Source organism: Canis lupus, chromosome 15, assembly GCF_048164855.1.
Source record: "Canis lupus baileyi chromosome 15, mCanLup2.hap1, whole genome shotgun sequence".
Classification (NCBI taxonomy): Eukaryota; Metazoa; Chordata; class Mammalia; order Carnivora; family Canidae; genus Canis; species Canis lupus.
The window spans coordinates 20,978,600-20,998,652 of record NC_132852.1 but is presented as its reverse complement, the minus strand read 5'-3'; the positions used below and the strand labels follow the sequence as shown (position 1 = coordinate 20,998,652).

At 36.6% G+C, this 20,053-nt stretch overlaps 1 protein-coding gene and 1 long non-coding RNA gene across 8 annotated transcripts in view; one reads left to right on the top strand and one right to left on the bottom strand.

The window, feature by feature from the left end:
• Positions 1–20,053, bottom strand: part of MTMR7 (myotubularin related protein 7) — a 172,363-nt gene that overhangs the window by 117,728 nt on the left and 34,582 nt on the right. Inside the window, exon 1 of one of the 7 annotated variants that reach the window (XM_072776182.1) lies at positions 17,624–17,665. The exons of the other annotated variants lie outside the window; for them this stretch is intronic. Coding sequence (XP_072632283.1) covers positions 17,624–17,629 — 6 coding nt within the window. The 5' untranslated portion in view covers positions 17,630–17,665. Of the gene's footprint in view, positions 1–17,623; positions 17,666–20,053 lie in introns of those variants that run through there. 7 annotated transcript variants of the gene reach the window in all.
• LOC140604732 (uncharacterized) lies at positions 147–19,092 on the top strand. Its single transcript, XR_012007528.1, has 2 exons — positions 147–1,236; positions 16,832–19,092. It is a non-coding gene; the product is annotated as an uncharacterized lncRNA (long non-coding RNA).

Here is a 20,053-nt window from a genome sequence, read left to right as displayed (position 1 = left end):
ATATATATATATGTATATATATATATTATGTACATATATATTCCCTATAATCTCTCCTGTATATTTCTTATTGGTTCTGTTTCTCAGGAGAACCCAGATTAATACACTTATCCCATCCTCTTTCAGACAATCCAAAAGTACTCAATTATAGCAACTCTAGACAGATATTCAGAGGCATCACCTGCTTGCAAGGTCAATAACGAGACATTGATCAATTACTATTTTGAGATCCTCTGGAACACCGTTTTATATTGCAGTTAGTGATTTATAGAAGATACAGGTGGATTAGAACATCAGCTCAGTTTCTCTCACTTAGGACTCCAAACAAGTGTTGCCAAGGGAATACTCACCGTGCTAGTCTTATCTCATGTTTTTTCCCAAGATAGTTGATACCAGGATGTCTGTTTCTCCAACAACATTCATACCACAACAATTTATATTTCTACCATTACTACTACAATTAGCTAACATCTATTGCCATTTCTTCTTTAACCCAGATATCAGTTGGGTGATAGTCACTCTCTGAGATAAAATTGGCTTGAATCTACAGTCCATACCTCATGAAAATCCGAATTTTTGTAGATTTTTAGGTGAAAAGGAAAGTCAATGCAGGATCTGGGTCCTGTTGCCTTTCTTCCATGGTATGTCCTCTTAGACTTACAACTCAACCTTTTTCTCTATCTCTACCTAATACAACCACACTAAATATTTGAGAATATATAAACAATGCTGATAATTTTTAAGGATTTTTAGGGTTGCTTATGTCACATCGCTCAGTAGTACTATCAACCTGAAAGTACATGTTAATGTAATGGATAATATTTGAAATAGTAATTGAAGTTCCATCTCATGTTTTCTTTTATCATTATCTTTCCTCCCTCTACTCAGGCAAACTATAACATCTTTCATTTACACTTAAGAGGTCAGATATAAGCTAGAACCAAAAAGCCCTTGAGTAGCAGAATGTTGAGCTGAGAGCCATAAACCTGGTGGAAACAAGTTTTCTGAATTCCAAAAATTTAGCTTTCATTATTAAGAATCAAAGCCAGAAGGAAGAAGACATCAAGTTTATCCTCAAACAATAAACAGGGAGAAGAAAGATGAAGAGCCCATTTCCAGCCACACAAGAAGAGGATAAAAGACTTTTCTTGGCTAGAAGAAAGGACTTCAAAGAAGAGAGGGAGTTTCTGAGTGTCTCTGGCCCCTGGCCCTACCCCTGACCTCGGCTGAGTCCAGGTAGGAAAGGCAACTAGAAATCCAAAGCAGAAAGGGACCCAGGCCTTCCTTCTTAGAGCCTAGCCTAGGAGGGCTGTGAGTCTCTGCATTCATCCTGGCAGCAGGAAAATCTGAGAGATATGCCTAGACATCTGGTCCAAGGGCAACCTCATGCATCCTCAGGGTGATATGGGAACAGCAGAAGAAAGTTACTATGGCCCTGACAGAGGCATGGGGATGGTACCCAGGTCAATGGACATGGAGGGAACCAGGATTCATATATGCTCTAGTGAGGAGGACCCAGAATGACCTGCAATGACCGATAATCTGGAGGGTTATCAGGAGGATGGTGTTTCTTTCAGCACACAGAGTAGGACACACACCTAGAGACTGGTGGGATAAGTTGAAGCTCAGCAGCTGCCAGAAATGTACATAGGATGACTGAATACCAAGCTCTGTCTTCCCCTGATCTGGATAATAGTTAAATTCCCTTCTTTCTGGGACTCATGTCACCTCCTGGGCAGAAGGGAGGAAACGGTTGAGGGAGAATGAGAATGAGGGAGAAAATAGCCATAATCCACAGAATTTCAAACCCTGTGGATTGAAGCTAACCTTGAATCAAGCTTATTCTTGTCACTACCCATTAGAAAGGGTAACTCAAAATTTAGTTTATTATAGAGAAATGAGGAAAGATACAATTTTGCATAACTGTTCAATATATAGGGAAGTTCTATAAATTTTTCATTTAAAATATGTCATCCCTGCTGTTGAAATTCTGTTGCACTGAACATGGAAAATTTCTCACTGGCTCTTCACTCAGTCTTCCTCTCAGGTTTTCTCTACTACCATGCACTTCTCTATGCCTGTTCTGCGAAGATTGTTTTGAGAACTCCAAACTCTGTTTCTGTGACCTGCAAAGCAAGTCAGCACTCCCCAGTTCTTATTTTACCACGTACCAACCAGTTAAGTCTTCAGCAACTTGAAGCACCTTTCCATTGAACAGAATCTGATCTTAGAAGTCACTTCAGAGTAGGTATAGCATCTTTCTCCTTTTACAACTATGTACCAGTTGCGTTTTGTACTTCACCTTATGATAATACAAATAAGAAGACTGATAGAGGCTCAGAAAGAAAATGAAAAGAGGCACAGATCAGAAGTTGTGCAGGCAGTACTCAGACCCCGGTCTCTGTAACCCAAAATCATATACTAATAGACACTGTCTTGCAAAAATTCCTAGTCTTTGCTTGCATGTTTGCTTGATGTTCTTGAAAGTTATGTCTTGATCATTTCTTTTCTTTTGAGAGCTTGGATTCCTTCCAGTCTACTCCTGATTTACTGGTTAATAAAATGGTTGATGGCTGATTGGCTCTGTGTCTCCAACTCAAGAGCTCATTATCTGCCTTCTCACTTTGGCAACTTGTTCAATAGTACAATCAGCCTCACTGCCTTCTGAGGCCTGAGGGAATCTTTTAAATCCCCTTTGATGAGAATAGTCATTTCCTGCCCTGAGTTTCAACTGAAATTTGATCACGAACATTTCCTGTACATCTCTCGGGAAACAGTAGCTAATGGGTGGTATTATTGCTCAATCCTTTTATGTCCTTCTGTGGACTACCAGGGTCACCCAGAGCAGTGTTCCTGCCACCTCCTTTGGGGAAAATGACTCCAAAGGGGAGTTGATTTACACTAGTTCCCAACCAATGTTCTCACAAAATGGAGTGGGAGAAAGAGAGTTATGTAAACAGGTGGAACCACACAAAATACTTTGTCCTAGACTGAAAACTTATGTGGTTGAAAATGCCTAACAGCTCATAAAAAGTTGATACTTCAGATATTTTCTTATTTCTAAGAAGACTGAAGAAAAGAACGCATCGCATTTAACCTTGGAAAACCAATTATCATTACAAATTTTATGTTTTAAGATTATTTCACTCTAAAAAATTAAGTTTTTGAGATATATTGAGAGCATCATAGCTAGAGAAACAACTAATCTTTCATGAGTTAGTAAACTGTGATACAATCACTAAGTAGTCAAGTAAAGTAAACTCAAATCCAATTTGATGTATTTCTCTGTTTAAAAGCCCTATTAATCCCAGGTAGGCAGATTGGTTTAACAATCCAAAATCAATGTACTCACCATATTAATAGACTAAAAAACCACCATATTATCATCTGAACAGATGAAGAAAAATCATTTTGCAAAATCTAACATCCATTCCTGATTAAAAGTACAATACTCCCACCAAACTAAGAATAGAAGGGAACTTCCTCCACTTGATAAAGGGCATTTACAAAAAAAAAAAAAAAAAAAAAGACTATGGCTAACATCATATTCAATGATGAAAGACTGAAAACTTTCTCCTTAAGATCAGAAGCAGTCAAAAATGTCCACTCTCACCATTATTACTCAACATTGTACTGTAGGTTCTAGCCAGTGCAATGAGGCAAGAACAAGAATTTAAAGATAGAAAAGGAAGAACTAAATGTCTTTATTTGCAACCAACATGATTATATACACAGAAAATCTAATGGAATCTATAAAAAAAGCTATTTGGCTAACAAACTTATCAAGGATAGAGAATACAAGGTGCCTGACTGGCTCAGTTGGAAGAGCATCTGACTCTTGATCTTGGGGTTGTGAGTTTAAGCCCCATGTTGGGTGTAGAGATTACTTACATAAAATTTTTTAAAAGGATGAAGGAGGCAACAACAATACAAAAATTATATTTCTATATGCCAGCAACTGATAATTGGAAATTAAGAATAATATCATTTATAATAAAGTTTAAAATGTGAAATAAACATTAAAAAAGTGTGAACCCTGTATACTGCAAAGTACAAACATTGCTGAGAGAAATTAAAGAAGACCTATATATATGTTTAGGAAGACTTCATGTTTTGGAGGACTCGATATTATTACTTTCTTGCTCCCCAAATTTATTTATAAATTTGGTGCAATCTCAGTCAAAATTCCAGCAGGTTGTTTTTATATAATTGACAAACTGATTTTATAATTTATAGCAAAAGACCTAGAATTGCCAAAACAATTTTGAAAAATAAGAACTATTTTGGAGGACTTACAATATCTAAATTGCAAATTGTGAACTTATAGTCATCAAGACAATGTGATATTGGCTTAAGAATAGACAAATAGAGTAAACAAAGTACAGAGTCCAGAAATAAACCCACACATATATGGTCCATTGACTTTCAACAAAAGTACAAAAGCAATTCAGTGGAGAAAGAATAGTCTTTTCAACGAAGTGCTAGGAAAATTGGATATCCATGTGCAAATTAAAAGCAAAACAAAAACAAACTGTGATCCTTACTTCACATTATTCAACTCAAAATGGATCATAGGTCTACATATAAAATAAAACTATAAAATTTCTAAAAGAAAGCATAGGAGAAAATCTTTGATACCTAGGGCTAAGCAAAGTTTTCTTACATAAAACACCAAAAACATAATCCATTAATAAGACATCACAAACCAGGCTCTCAAAATTAAGAAACTTCTGCTGTTTGAAGGGCATCTTAAGAGAATGAAAAAAGCAAGCCATTGACTGAAAGAAAATATGTACAAGTCACATACCTGACTTGTATCCAGGACGTGTATGTAAAGTATTCTCAAAACTCAGTAATATGGGGACACCTGGGTGGCTCAGCGGTTGGGCGGCTGCCTCCAGCTCAGATCGTGATCCTGGGATCTGGGATCGAGTTTGGCATAGGGCTCCTGCGAAGAGCCTGCTTCTCCCTCTGCCTATGTCTCTGCTCCTCTCTCTCCTTCTCTCTCTCTCTCTCTCTTTCTCTTTCTGTCTCTCATGAATAAATAAAACTCAGTAATATGAAAACCATACAATTAAAAAAAAACAGGCAAACAAGACACATAAACAACTGAAGTGTCCAACAACAGATGAATATATATAACATAATATATAATATACATACATACATACATATGCAATGGAATATCATCCAGCCACAAAAAAGGAAGGAAATCCTGCCATTTGTGACAATTATGCTAAAAGAAATAAGTCAAACAGAGAAAAATACTGCACGATCTCACTTTTATGTGGAATCTAAAAACATCCAATTCATTGAAATAGAAAATAGGATAGTGATTGGTGAGGGGTGGAGGAAATGGGGAGATGTTGGTCAAAGAGTATAAACTTCCAGATCTAAATTCAGGGAATCTAAGTGAATAACGCTGTACTGTACAGCTGAAATTGCTGTGAGAGTATGTTCTCAACATAATACAAGTAGTATTTATGCGAAATGAAGACTGTGTTAACTAACCTTATTGTGGTAAACATTTCACCATATATATGTGTGTCAAATCATCACATTGCACACACCTTAAATTTACACAATGTTATATGTCAATTATATTTTAAAGCTGGAAAGAAGTTAAAAATTAAAAATGGGCCCAAAATTTAAACAATTTCACCACAGAAGATGTGGAAGGCAAATAAGCACATGACAATATGCTCAACATGATCAGTCAATAGAACCATAGATCAGTCAAGTTAAAAAATAATGAGATACCATGTCATACCTATAAGAATGGCTAAAATTATAAAGATTAATTCTACCAGGTGTTGGCAAAGTTGTTGAATTAACTGGAACTCCCATTCTCTACTGGGGGTAATGAAAAATGGTACAAAACTTTGGAAAACAATTTGGCAATTTCTCAATTAGTTAAACATATACATACTCTTTGATTCCGCCATTCCACTCTTACGTATTTAACCAAAGGAAACAAAAACATAGGTCCACTCAAAGTCTTAAATATGAATGCTCATAGCACACTCTGTAATATTCCCTAACTGGAAACAACCCAAATGTTCATTACCAGGTAAATGTGTATATAAATTGTGGCATATCCATATAATGAGTAATCCTCAGCAGGTGAAAACAAGAGAGAGCTATTAACTCACATAGCATAGACAAATGTCAAAATACTTAAGCTGAATAAAAGAAGCCAGACTCCCACACACACACACAGACACACAGACATATTGTATAATTCTATTTACATAAATTCTAGAGAATAGAAAGTAATTTGTAATGATAGAAAGCAGATCAGTGGTTGTCTAGGGTTTGGGAGGGGCAGGTTCTTTGGTAGATGTGGAGATAGGAGAGCAAGGATTGCAAAGGACACAAGGAAACTTTTGGTGGTAAATCGCTATCTTGATCCTGATGGTTTCATATATGTCAAAACCTATCAAATTGTATATTGGAAGCATGGTAGTAATGCATGTCAATGACACCTCCATAAAGCTGTTATACACAAACCTTTTTAATGATTGTAATTTATTCAGTTATGGAAATCTGAATTATTTCTATATCCTATAGTTTGAAATTTAAAAAGTAAATAATTTTTGGAAACGCTCCACGCAGTCATTTTATAAGAACATTTTCACATTTGAATGGCATGGCTGGAAAAGTGAAACTCTACAGTGAGGTCTGTAAAAGGCTTATTGTGTAATCAAGTAATGTGACGTCATTCACTGTCACCCGGTGCTATGTAGAGTGCTGTTGGTGAGTGTGCAAAGGCCTTGTCTCTAGGGAACCAGATTTGTATGAGCCAGAGTAGTTGGGATCCTAAGGAAAAGTTGATATGAATGAACATGGGCTTGGTAGCTGGGATTATCGGGATGGGGAAAGCATAGGCACAAGGCTGTCAATAGAAATGTGCCTATCTGACAACCTGTATGTTTGTTCGGCTCTTCTTTCTAACTTGTGGGAAGGCAACCACAAAGCTTGGTCCTGGGGAATGAAAAGGCTATTACACAGAGATCCCTGTTTTTCTCTGTTTCCTGAGAAGCCGAGAAAAACAAAGAGGACCAAGGTAATCCAGGTGTATGCTCTGCACCTGATTTTTATATGTCTGACAATTCCAATAAGAGAATCATTGTGTTGGGATGCCTGAATGGCTCAGTGGTTGAGCGTCTACTTTCAGCTCAGAGCGTGATCCTGGGGTCCTGGAATCTTTTTTAAAGATTTTATTTATTTATTCATGAGAGACACACAGAGAGAGACACAGGCAGAGACACAGGCAGAGGGAGAAGCAGTCTCCATGCAGGGAGCCCGACACGGGACTCGATCCTGGGTCTCCACGATTACACCCTGGGCTGAAGGCAGTGCTAAACCGCTGAGCCATCCAGGCTGCCCAGTAAAATCTTTTAAACAGAGAGAGAGAGAAAGAGAGAGGGGGTGAATCATTATGTTATAGTCAATAATACTAAGTTATAAACTTCAAAGCTGCTAAAAGACTAGATCATAATTGTTCTCACCACTAAAAAAGAAATGATAATTATGTAACCTGGCAGAGGTGTTAGCTAAGGCTAAGGTGTTCATCATATTGCACTATAGAGATTTGTATCAATCAGCATATTGCATACCTTAAACTTACACAATGTTATATGTCACTTATATCTCAATTAAAAAGAAAAGATTCAGTGTAATAGTTGTGCTGGCTCTGGTGGCAGCAGAAAGTGCCACTGTTTATCTGTGGTCCCAGCAGCAGTGACCAGGAGCAAATTACTTTGGTTCCATCCAGGCATGCACATAGGGCTGCATACAGCCAGAGGTACTAGGCCAGTGATCAAGATGATGTTGAGAGGGAACCGTCTACTCAGGTAGGGGAGAGAGGTGACTGCACTAGTGAAAGACACTCTGGGGTCTGGCCACGAAGGACTCAAATGTCATGCCTAGATGGGACCATTATCAATAGCCACTAAAGAGCATCAGCCAAACTCATAAAACTGGATATTAAGTAGAGGAAGGTAAAGAATCGTGAGCCTTCTCTGTAGCCTTCTTAGAATGGCCTTTTATCTGGGTAATTAAGTTGTCTTATAGGAGATGTTTTTAGGTATCTGATCTGTGATACAATTCTAGAAATAAATATAATAGCTTAAACCATTACTGCATACTGGAATGACCCGCCATGCTGAGAATAGTTTTCAACAGCATCGTCCAACATGTTAGCCATTAGACAGTCACATGCGGCCAGTGACCTCCTGAAATGGAGCTAATGGGACCATTACTGAGTTTTTAGTTGCATGGAATTTTAACAAATTTTAATCTGTATCTAAAAGAGTGACATGTGGCTAATAGCCACAGAACTGAACAGTTTTCACCTAGCCTGAAATGGTTTGCATTTTAGTTGGTGGTGTATAATGTTGCCTTGAGTGAAGTTTAAAAACTAATTAAATTGTTATAAAAGAAGACCACCTGCCCAGTTTTGTCTTTTGCATTTGAGAGCATCTCAAAAACTGGCACGATTTTTTTTTCTTATTCTTGTTGTGTTTTTTTGGTGAATATTCAGAGAAAATTTTTTTTTTTAATTTTTTTTTTTTATTTTTATTTTATGATAGGCACACAGTGAGAGAGAGAGAGGCAGACACAGGCAGAGGGAGAAGCAGGCTCCATGCACCGGGAGCCCGACGTGGGATTCGATCCCGGGTCTCCAGGATCGCGCCCCGGGCCAAAGGCAGGCGCCAAACCGCTGCGCCACCCAGGGATCCCTCAGAGAAAATTTTAGAAAAGACATATTTCTTTTCTTTTTTAAGGGAAATCCACTTAATATATTTAAGTTAAAGATTACTTTCTATCAACTTCTATATGGGGAACAGGAAAGTTACAGCAGATATATGTGACTGTGCTCGTCCCCGTTCATTCACATTTGTCCTGGTAACCATACAACCATTTATTGTTTTCCTGAGTAACTATCAACACTACCCAAACTGGTCCACCCCTTTTATCCCTGCCCCATCACACCAATGTGGAGGGGGTTTAAGAACTTTTTCACCATCCAATCAGAACCAACAAAGTGAAATGAGATTTTTTGTAGGGACCAAAGGGAGAGAGATGGCTCATGTCACCAGAACTGCTGGCAAGTGAACAAGTGAACACAATGTGAACCGGGAGGTTCCATGTGGAGCCTGGGGGAGTCACCAGCAAAAAGGAAGGCAGAACCAAGAAATGGAGAAAAACTGATAGTGATAAAAAATGATAATGTTTGAATTTCAACATCCAGCCATAGATAAAGACTCCCATGGAGATTTCTTTTAATAACAGTTTTAATGAGACATAATTCATGTAGCATACAATCCACCTTTTTAAAGTGAATGATTCAACGGTTTCTAGTATATTCACAGAGTTGTGTAACTATCCCCACAACCAATTTTAGACTATTTTTGTTCCCTGCCCACCACAGAGACCTATACTATTCCCCCTTCCTCTTCTCTCCCAAGTCTTTGGAAACCACTAGTCTACGTTGTCTCTATGAATTTGTCTCTTCTGAGTATTTCAGACAAATAGGATCATACATACATACAGCCTTTTGTGACTGGGTTTTTTTCACTTAATGTAATGTTCACAAGATTCATCCAGATTGTAGCATGCATTTGTACCTAACTCTTTTTTATTGACAAATATGAGAGTTTTTTTAAACATGCATTCTATTTTGCTGTAATTTTAGATTTTACAGAAAAGTTGCAAAGAATTGTAGATAGTGGATGTCACTTACCCTTCTCCCAGTTTCTCCTAATGCTAACATATTATGTCATCATGTACATTTGAAGAAATAACACTATTAGCTAAACTATGGACTTTATTTTGTTTTCACATTTAAAAAAAATGTCTTTTTCTTCCTGTTTCAGGAAACCAAATTACATTTAATTATCACATTTCCCCTTAGCTTCTCCTCTGGTCTATAACAATTTTCCCTCATTTTTCATGACTGATACTTTGAAGACTTCACTTTTGAAGTTAGATATTTTGTAGACTTTATCTCATTTTGGGCTAGTCCCATATTTGGGGTTTCTTTTTTCATGATCACATGAGGGTTATAGGTTTTTGGTAAGAATACCACAGAGGTGGGGCATTATTCTCTTCACATGATGTTAGGGAATGGGTGATATCCACATGGTGAGGTTAAACTTGGTCACCTACCTAGGATGTCTACCAAGTTTCTCCTCCATAAATTTACGGTTTTCCCTTTCCATTCTCTGTTTTTTTGGTGACAGGTCACTATATCCAGGCCACACTTAAAGGTAGGGGAATCAAGCTCTTACCTTCTAGAGATGGGAACAGCTACATATATTATTTGGCATTCTTACGTAAGGAAGATTTGTCCCTTTTCATTTACTCATTCACTTATTTAATCATTTATACCAATACAGACTCATCAATACATATTTAACCCAATACTGACATTGTTTGTTTCTTCAAATTGTTCCAGATTTGTCAATAGAGAGCTCTTTCGAGTTGGCTCCAGTATCCTTTGATATGCCCTTTTTCTTCTTTCTTCTTTTCCTCCTTTTCCTTTTTCTCTTCATCCTTCTTCCTTAGCATTTCCTTATATCCTGACACTATAAGATGCTCCAGGCTCATTTTTTTTGTTTTCCTCGCACCAGCCATAGAATAAGCCATTTCTCCAAGGAGCCTGCTTTCTTTTATTGCAGAATGATAGTTAGAAACCAAAATCTGGCACTGAGTGTGCTTATATTGGGGTGTTACTGCTGCTGAGCCAATATATGTATGTGTTCTAATTCACATATACACACATAGCTAAAATCACTTTTAGTTCTATTTGCATATATATTTAAATAAACAGGAATTCATACTGATATCTCTGACTCTAATCCAAAACCACAGGGTCCATTCTAATTTCTCTTCCTACTTATTTTTAACTTTTTATCTGAACAGTGAGAAACCTGGCTCTCACTAGCTATAATTCATTTACTTATTTGTTCAACCTTAGTATGCATGTAAAGTAGTTTCAGAATTTCTGATTTCTGCTCTGGTGATAAATAAATTTACTAGCTTGGACATAGTGCTTAGTCTCAGTTCTTCTTGTTTCCAGCCTATTATTACCAGATAAATTCTTTTTTTTTAATTGTATGGGTTGGGATTGGCTGATCTGATACCTCAATCTTTTATACCAATCATTTGTAGGCATTTAAGAACTATTGTTTTTAAAAGAAATATAGTAAATGTCTTCTGTTTTATAATAAGGCTTTTGCAGTATATTTTATGCTGATGTTTGAAATCAATTAAAGGAATGTAAGTCTGTGATTAAATAGTTACTACCTTACTTAAAATATGAGGAAATGAAGAGCCCGATCTCCCATATCCACAGCTTTTAAAAAGCATAACTCTAAAAGGGAATTAAAAAATTATGTGGTAATATTGTCATTTAATTGCCATGACTAGTTGTTTTAAAATCCCAATATATGTAACAGAAAAATATCCAATTATTAGCTTATGATATGAATATTTGTTGAATGAATTGTGGAGGGGTGATGGGCCAACATAACATCTATAGTCATAGCCAAAAGGACTTTATGGTTTGCAAATACCCTTTCCCTACACTTATCTCCTTTATTTTTTATACCAACACTGTGAAGACAGACTTTATAATTATCATCTTCATAATTATCTGCAGGTTTCTAAGAACTCAAGCTGAGTAACTTCATTAAACAATATAGCTAGGTTCAAAAGCAGATGATCTAACTCAAACTCCCATATTATGTCCTTTCTACCAGGTTATTGATTAGATATCATGTTATTGGGGGGTAGCAACATACTGACGTCACACAAATCACCAGATTTTTTCAGACAGAGGCTCACATTTGGTTCATGTGCATTGTTGGGAGCCCCTAAGCTCAGAGCAGTAATGTATATCCCTTCTGTCATTACACCATTAGCCATAAATATATGATGTAACAGTAATGCTGTTAAAGAGATGGAAGAGAATATAAACATTTAGATTTTTAAAGTCCTTTAAAATTTTCAATTTCTCCTCCTCTTTCTTCTTTTTGCTAAATAAAAATTCTCAAATTACTAACTTATAAAAAACTTATCTATGGAAGATGAAGATCTTTACATTGAATTGACTTTGGGTTGACTGTCTGCCTTTACTACAGACCTAGAAAAAGACACAGGGTCTATGTCAATTCATCACATGGTAGCTGCCTGGTAAATGTTTGTTGAATTAATCAGTTATTCAAATCACCAAATATTTGCTGAACTAAACTCTGTAAAGGCACCAAGAAGAAAAGGTCTCTGTCTTCAAGGAACAATGATCTCGTTGAGGAGACTAGGCACAAACACCTGCTCATACTGCAAGTCAATAGTACAAGAGTTCCAGGATAATAAAAAGAACTAACATGGGACTTGTTGCCAGTTAAATTACGGGCAATAGATCCTGAAGAATGTCTGAGCAGAAAGCAATTACTCAAGCAGACATGATCAAGTAGACATCTTACAGAGAGATGGCTTGAATTCAGTCATAAAGGGTGGCTAAGCTTTGGGTGCATGAAGGTGTGGAGGTCTGCTATGGAGAGTCAGGGAACAGGGAAATGCAAAGATTTCTCAACTGACAGCTTATTTTTCCACTAAAGATAGATCGTAAGGGTGTTGAGTTGAAGTTGCTCATGTCAGAACAATCTGTGGTCTATATTGATCTCAAAGAAGCAAAACATGTCAAGTACTCCTTAGGAGTTTGAGACCAAAAGAAAAAAAATTAGCTAAGATCCAAGTTTCAAAAAATCAGATAACAACTTTCTTCCAATTTCCTTTAACTACTTGTATAACTACACTCTAATGAAATATCATTTGAAAAAGTAGTTGTCTGTTTTTAGAGTTTCAATTTAAAGTTTAGCTACAGTCTCTGTGATTTTGAGTTAAAGTTTAATTATTTAAGTAACCAACAGACTCCTTCATTCCCCATGAATGTGACTCACGTAATTTTCAGTATAATGTGTTTTTTTAAAAAAAAGGCTCAGGTGTTTTTGTTTTTCATAACCCACGTTTTTTATTTTACCAACTTCTGCATTTTTAATTGAGATTATGTACTGTGTGGGGAATATTTTCTGTTTTCTCTTTATTTTTCTTTCACTCATTAGCAGGATATCAGTTTTACATGTCATTCCTCTCATCCCAATAACTTGAGGTTCAGTTTGGTTTCTGAAAAGAATCTTGTTACAGGGTACCTCCACCCAGAAGTTGGACTCTAAATTTCCTGCCTATGTACCTATCTATAAGAGACACTGAATTGGTTCTTAAAGGTAGATTAACTGATGTTAAAATACATACTTTCTGTTCAGGAAAGGACAAAAACTTTCCTTTTGCTGAAGGAGTCTAATAAAAAAAAGAAAAGAAAAGAAAAATATCTAGTATTGGAGAGAAAATTGTCATTTTCCTTCCAAATAGTGCTAGAGGCACATGACAAAACATACTAATAATAGAAAAAAAAGTTCTCTTTTTTTTTCTTTTTACTGTTAATGTAGCTTATGTGAGGCAGCTGCAAATCTTCATTTTCATGGAAACAATCCCACACCCTTGTTCACCCCAAAGAGCTCTTTCCTTCCAACTAAGAACAGATTTTTTTTTCCTTTCATAAGATTTTAGAATTTTGAAACCCAGAGATCACTGAGTCTAATTTTATAAACTGAATGAGCAGACATGGATAAGGCAGGATAATAATGGGAGAATCTACCCATATCCCACCCTGTACTCACCTATTAGCTAACTATACTCCAGCAACATTAAGCTTTTTTAAAAGACCTGGTGATTTTAGGGTTCCATATGTTGGAACAGACAGTTCCCTTGCCTGGAATGACAGCTCTTTCTTCATCAGGAATATGCCTGATCATCCTCCAAGACTTAATTAAAGGTTGACTCAGCTATGGAGCCTTTTCTAGTTCTCTGAGTGTTCTAGTTCTCTATCTTTTGCTCCCTATGTCTTCTTACAGTACCCCATTGATACCTCTGTCATGGCACTTGTCATGGTGTATTACAATAATCTGATATATATTCAGACGCTCCCTGGATGGTGAATGACTCAGTTTCAATCCTTCATTTTCATAGATCCATTGCCTAGCACAGCACTTGCCATATAGATAGATAATTCATCACTGATGACTGAATGATTGGCTGGAACTTTCATGAGGTTCTCCTTGCACATCTAGTAGCTCGATTACACATTCTCAAAAATGTTTCTTATCTAAATTTTTATCATTGCTTGAATAAGAACTCTGAGCCCCTCCACACCTTGTGGATAGTATACTAAATTAGCATAGTTGTTTGTTTTAAAAATTCTTTGATATGTGTTTGAATAAATTAATAACCACAACATACCATTCATTAAATTCAAGGAGTACAGGATCACTCAGACTTTACCTTAGAAATATTTAATCATTGGACTCAACAAATTTAAAACAAAATAAAATGAGTTTGATTATTTTTGCCTTTTTGTGAGAAATATCTTTGTCCTTTATTAACTAGATGTGCTTAGGCTTCATAATCAAGTTTTTGTAACCTCTTACCCTCATGGTTAGCCCCTGGAGAGTTTCTCCTCACTGGTAAGATCTCCTCCACCCAAGTACTTTAAGCACCAGGAAGTTTAAATATATGTATTTCTAAAATAGTCCCAAGTATAAGATGTCAAAATTCTTAAACTTAATTTTTTGAAATCAGTTCTATCTTCCAGTCCAGTGGTAAAATGGAAATTATTTACTCTGGAACTCTGACTGCCTTACTGATGAATCATGGCCGCTGTGACACAGGCCCCAGAGCTGTGTTTCTGTGTATTTTCTCCATTGCCATCATTGGTTTTATATGTTTATTTAAAATGAGCCAAACTGCTGCAAACATTTCAGTCCCTATGCAAAGGCCACTAACCTGTCTGAAAGGAGAACTCGTTAAGAGTGCTGGACAAAACTTTTGGACAAAAATCAAAGGCTACATAAAGCTCAGTATAATCAAACTCTTTGAGCACACACAGAGCCAAAAATAAATGTTGTGTATTGGCAAAGGCTCAAGGTTCAAGGCTTTGAAACTTTTGGTATAAGTTTCAGACTTTCCCTATAAACTGAAAATATTAATATTTGCCATTCTTCATAGTACTAAGTAGTTGCTCCCTGGAGAAAAATATAGACATTTTAAATGTTAGTCTTATCTGTTTTTCCCTCTGTCAAGCCAGTTACTATATTTGTTTTTTAGAAAAAAAGTCTTTAAAATGTGCCTTATCATTTCCTATAGAGATTTTGATAAAGGTAAAATCATGTCTCTTCAGACATGCTACACTTTTTCTCCCTAAAACATGAAAAGATTATGGCATTTTTATGTCCATATCTCTGAACACCAGATTGCTCTGCCCTTTTCTTAATCTTTTATAAATAAACACAGTTACATACATACATACATACATAAATAAGAGGGGAGATAGAACAAGCTCTATTAAAATTACATTTCAAAAAAATTAACAGATAGAGCTTATTGACTACCAAAGGCTTATGATAGAAGCTATAGAAATAGTCATCAAATAATAATATGTGAAATATGTTGTTTCATTCTACATCTCAATCATACCTACACATCCCATTTCGCCTGGAAGTGAAAGTGAAGATACACTGGTAAAAGACATTTACATATATATGTCCTGATTAGAGCAGGAAGTAACTGAAGAATCTCATGAGAGGCTTTCTTGTGACCAATTCAGGTAGGTTTGGGGGCTTCCAGAAGTTTATGAACTTATTATAAACTTTGAATTGCTATCTGAACCCTGTCACTAGCCATTATTTCATCCTTCCCCTCAACCTCAACCCACTAAGATTTGAGGTGATATTCTTTATACCTGGGCCTTAAAATGAGAAGAGGAATAACAAACCACCTGTTACCTTTCAAAATCCTTAACCACAACTTTCCCATCTATCTCCTCATCCTCTCAAACCAACAAAGAAATGCACCAGATCACTTTCTAGAGCTTTCCAAATATAAACCCTGGTTTTCAAATATTATGTATGCTCTTTGGGGCACTCTTGTTTAATATTAGAGCACTAATTTACTTTCTCTTCAAGAAAGAATACCAGGGCTGAGTGAAAATACCAAGAGCTGTGCTCTCGGCAATCCCATCCACTCCCCAGCCTTCTGCTGTTTGCCACTGGTAATCCAAGCTACCATGGTGTGGTATAGCAATAAATATTTTCCTAATTATCTGAGTAAGTGATGGATTTTATATTTTTTCCTTTGCTGGTCTTGCAAATAAAAGTCTCTTTCAATCTGGTGTTCTCTTGAAAGCTTTAAATACAATGAAAGATGAGCAGATAGAAAAACAACACTAGGAGACAGGACATCATTTGGCAAATTTGCCTGAGTCTGTCCCCCTTCCTCTTCCTCTGTGACGTTACCCCGTGAGCTGGTGTGTTGTTCTGGTCACATGAGTCAGTCACTGAAGCATGTAGAACCTTGAATAGTTTCAGGTTGTTCTGTTCCAAGGGGAGACTCTCTTTAAATCTAAGAACTGGCTTTGACACACTAATTTCTGTACTCAAGGCCACTGAAAGTCCCATCAGTTAGCAAAACTTTTTAGGACACCTGTGTCACAAGATGTTTGACATCACTGAGTGGCATCGGCAAGGATGACCCAAGCATGGTTAAGTTAGGTGGGATCAGCAGCCATCCACCGATAACACCGTTTTCTCAGGGCAAATTCCAGGGGGAAAAATTGCTTTATAAGACTAAATCCTCATTTGTGTTATCAAAGAAAACAGTGCACCTCGTTTATGACATTTAATAAACAAAATGTGTATCTTTTCCCTTTCAGAAACAGTCCTTTTCTACTGATCGTAGACTAACAAGAAATCAGAGCTCAATCCAACCTGCTGACAAGATAATATCTAGAAAGAACCAGTTGATTGCAGCTGTGTTTTTTGTTTCCTAACAAATGATTTCCCCAAATTGATGTTCTTTGATCCCTTGGAAAGCTATTTAAGAATGTTATAAAACAAACAAAACAAAACAGAAGCAGACTCATAGATACAGAGAACAATCTCATAGAGATCCTGCCAGAGGGGAAGGGGATGGCGGGATAGATGAGTGAAGAAGGGGAAGGGAATTAAAAGGTACAAACTTCCAGTTATAAAGTAAATAAGACAGAAGATGTAATAGACAGCATAGGGAATGTAGTTAATAAGATTGTAATGACTTCATGTGGTGACAGATGGTAGCTAGATTTCTTGTGGTGATCACTTTGTAGTACATGTAAACATTGAATCACTACGTTATATATATATATATATATAATATATATATATTATATATATATATCAACTATACATCAATAAAAAACTTAAAAAGATTAAAGCTTATTTTTGATCTCCAGTGATGTTATTTATGACTCTTGTTATACGAAGCTTAGCAAAACCACATTAAAGACCAATTCCTTTCGTAAGGGAAATGTTTTCAGACATGTCTAATAGAATCATCTGAACTCGAGTAGGAGGAGCCTGGTTTCAACCTGCAGGAGCAACAGCAGTAACAGATACTGAGAAAGAATCTGAGAATAGGAAAGCCGTCCCCTACCATGTCTCAAAGTGGGGAAACTTAGAACACTTACGGACATTTTCTGCTTTGGAAGACAGGCATCGGAAGAAAAATTCAGCTATAGATTCAAAAGGAAATGCTAAGATTAGAAAATATTTTTAAAAAGAAAGAAGCAGAGCTTTACATTTTGGTGTAGTCCCAATCATTTAATTTTGCTTTTGTTTCTCTTGTCTGAAGAGACATATCTAGAAAAATGTTTCTGTGGCTAGCATCAAAGAAATGACTGCCTGTGATTTTTTTCTAGGAGTTTTATGGTTTCAGTCCCACATTTAGTCTTTAATCTATTTTGACTTTATTTTTGTGTATGGTGTAAGAAAGTGGTCCAGTTTTCCTGGCATCATTTATAGAAGAGACCATCTTTTCGCCATTGCATATTCTTGTCTCCTTTGCCATGGATTAATGGACCATATAAGCATGGGTTTATTTCTGGAATCGCTATTCTGTTCAATTGATCTATGTGTCTATTTTTCTGCCGGTACCATACTGTTTTTAATTACTACAGCTTTGTAGGATATCTTGAAATCTGGGATTCTAACACCTTCAGCTTTGTTTTCTTTTTCAAGATTGCTTTGACTATTTGGAGTCTTTTGCGATTGAATACAAATATTCAGATTACTTGTTCTAGTTCTGTGAAAAATGCTGTTGGTATTTTGGTAAGGGTTGCACTAAATCTGTATATTGCTTTGGGTTGTATGGGCATTTTAACAATATTAGTTTTTCCAGTCCATGAGCATGGAATATCTTGCCATTTGTTTGTATCATCTTCAGTTTCTTTCATCAGTGTTTTATAGTTTTCAGAGTATGGGTCTTTCACCTCCTCAGTTAAGTTTATTCCTAAATATTTTATTCTTTCTGATGCAACTGTAAATGGGATTGATTTCCTAATTTCTTTCTGCTACTTCATTATTAGTGTATAGAAATAAAAAATATTTCTTCATATTTTGTATCCTGAGATCTTACCGAACTCATTTATCAGTTCTAATAGTTTTTTGGTGGAGTCTTTAGGATTTTCTATATACAATAACATGACATTAGCAGTGTTTAAATCACTATGTATAGTTCACAGGCAACTATGAAGTGCATTTGCTTAAGTTTTTTCAGTTTTATTGAGATAAAATTGACACATAGCACTTATAAGTTTAAGGTGTACAGCATAGTGATATATATGTATTATGAAATGATTACTACAGTAAACTCAGTTAATATAATCCATCACCTCATATAGTTACAAAAAGTTTATTTTCCTTGTGATGGGAAATTATAGGATCTAATCTCTTAGCAACTTTCAAATACCCTATATAGCAGTGTTAACTATAGATAGACCTCAAGGGATTATGCTAAGTGACACAAGTCAGAGGTAGACAAATACTATATTATCTTGCTTATATGTGGAATCTTAAAAAAACACACACACAAAGAAAAAGAGATTATATTTGTGATTAGTAGAGGTGGGGGTTAGGAGGTTAGGAATTGGGTGAATGTGGTCAAAAGATACAAACTTCCCATTGTAAGATAAATAAGTCCTGGGAAAGTTGCCTAAGTTGTTTTTTTTTGAAGTGTTTATTTAAATTCTAGTTAATTAACATATAGTGTAATATTGGTTTAAGGGGTAGAATTTTGTGATTCATCACTCAGTGCCTATCACAAGTGTTTTGTGGTACTCTCAATTTTGCTCTTTCTCCTGTGTCCCATTTCACCAGGCTTTAAATCAGACTGCCTTGTGAAATGTGTTGGACTCACATTACTGTAAAAAGGGCCAAGTCATAGAACTAAATGAGAAGAGAAGTAAAAATCAAGTCAATACCATCTGTTCCCAGATATCCAAGCCTGAGTGGCCCCTGCACAGCTTAATAGGTTGTGAGTATCCAAAGGAGCCATTTGTTCTGTCTCACAAGAAGGAAACTAGCATGTCCTGAAGCAGCATACCTCTGCCAAGGTTACCAGGGGCTCAGCCCATCCCTGTGGGTAGATCATAGCCAGTTGGGTGGTGATAAGAGAGTGGGGTGGGACGCCTAGGGAGCCCAGTGGTTGAGCATCTGCCTTTGACTCAGGGCGTGATCCTGGGGTCCAAGGATCAAGTCCCACATCGGGCTCCCAGTGGGGAGCCTGCTTCTCCCACTGCCTATGTCTCTGCCTCTCTCTGTGTCTCTCATAAGTGGATAAATAAAATCTTTAAAAAAAAAAAGGGAGTGGGTTAAGGAGAAAGGGCTGCAGAGAGAATCAGTGATTGGGAGGCAACGTGGCAAGAACAAGATAAGCTGTCAGAGAAAGTTGGGTTCAGGGACATTACAAGATGTACAGAGAATGGAGACAAACTTTGAAATGAGTTGCAGTACAATGGGAACATGGGGACTAGAATCTAGTAACATGTGGAAACTAAGAGGAAAATGAGGGACACAGAAGTGCTTGGTTAATGCAGCTATGCAGGTCGTGATGGTGTTGG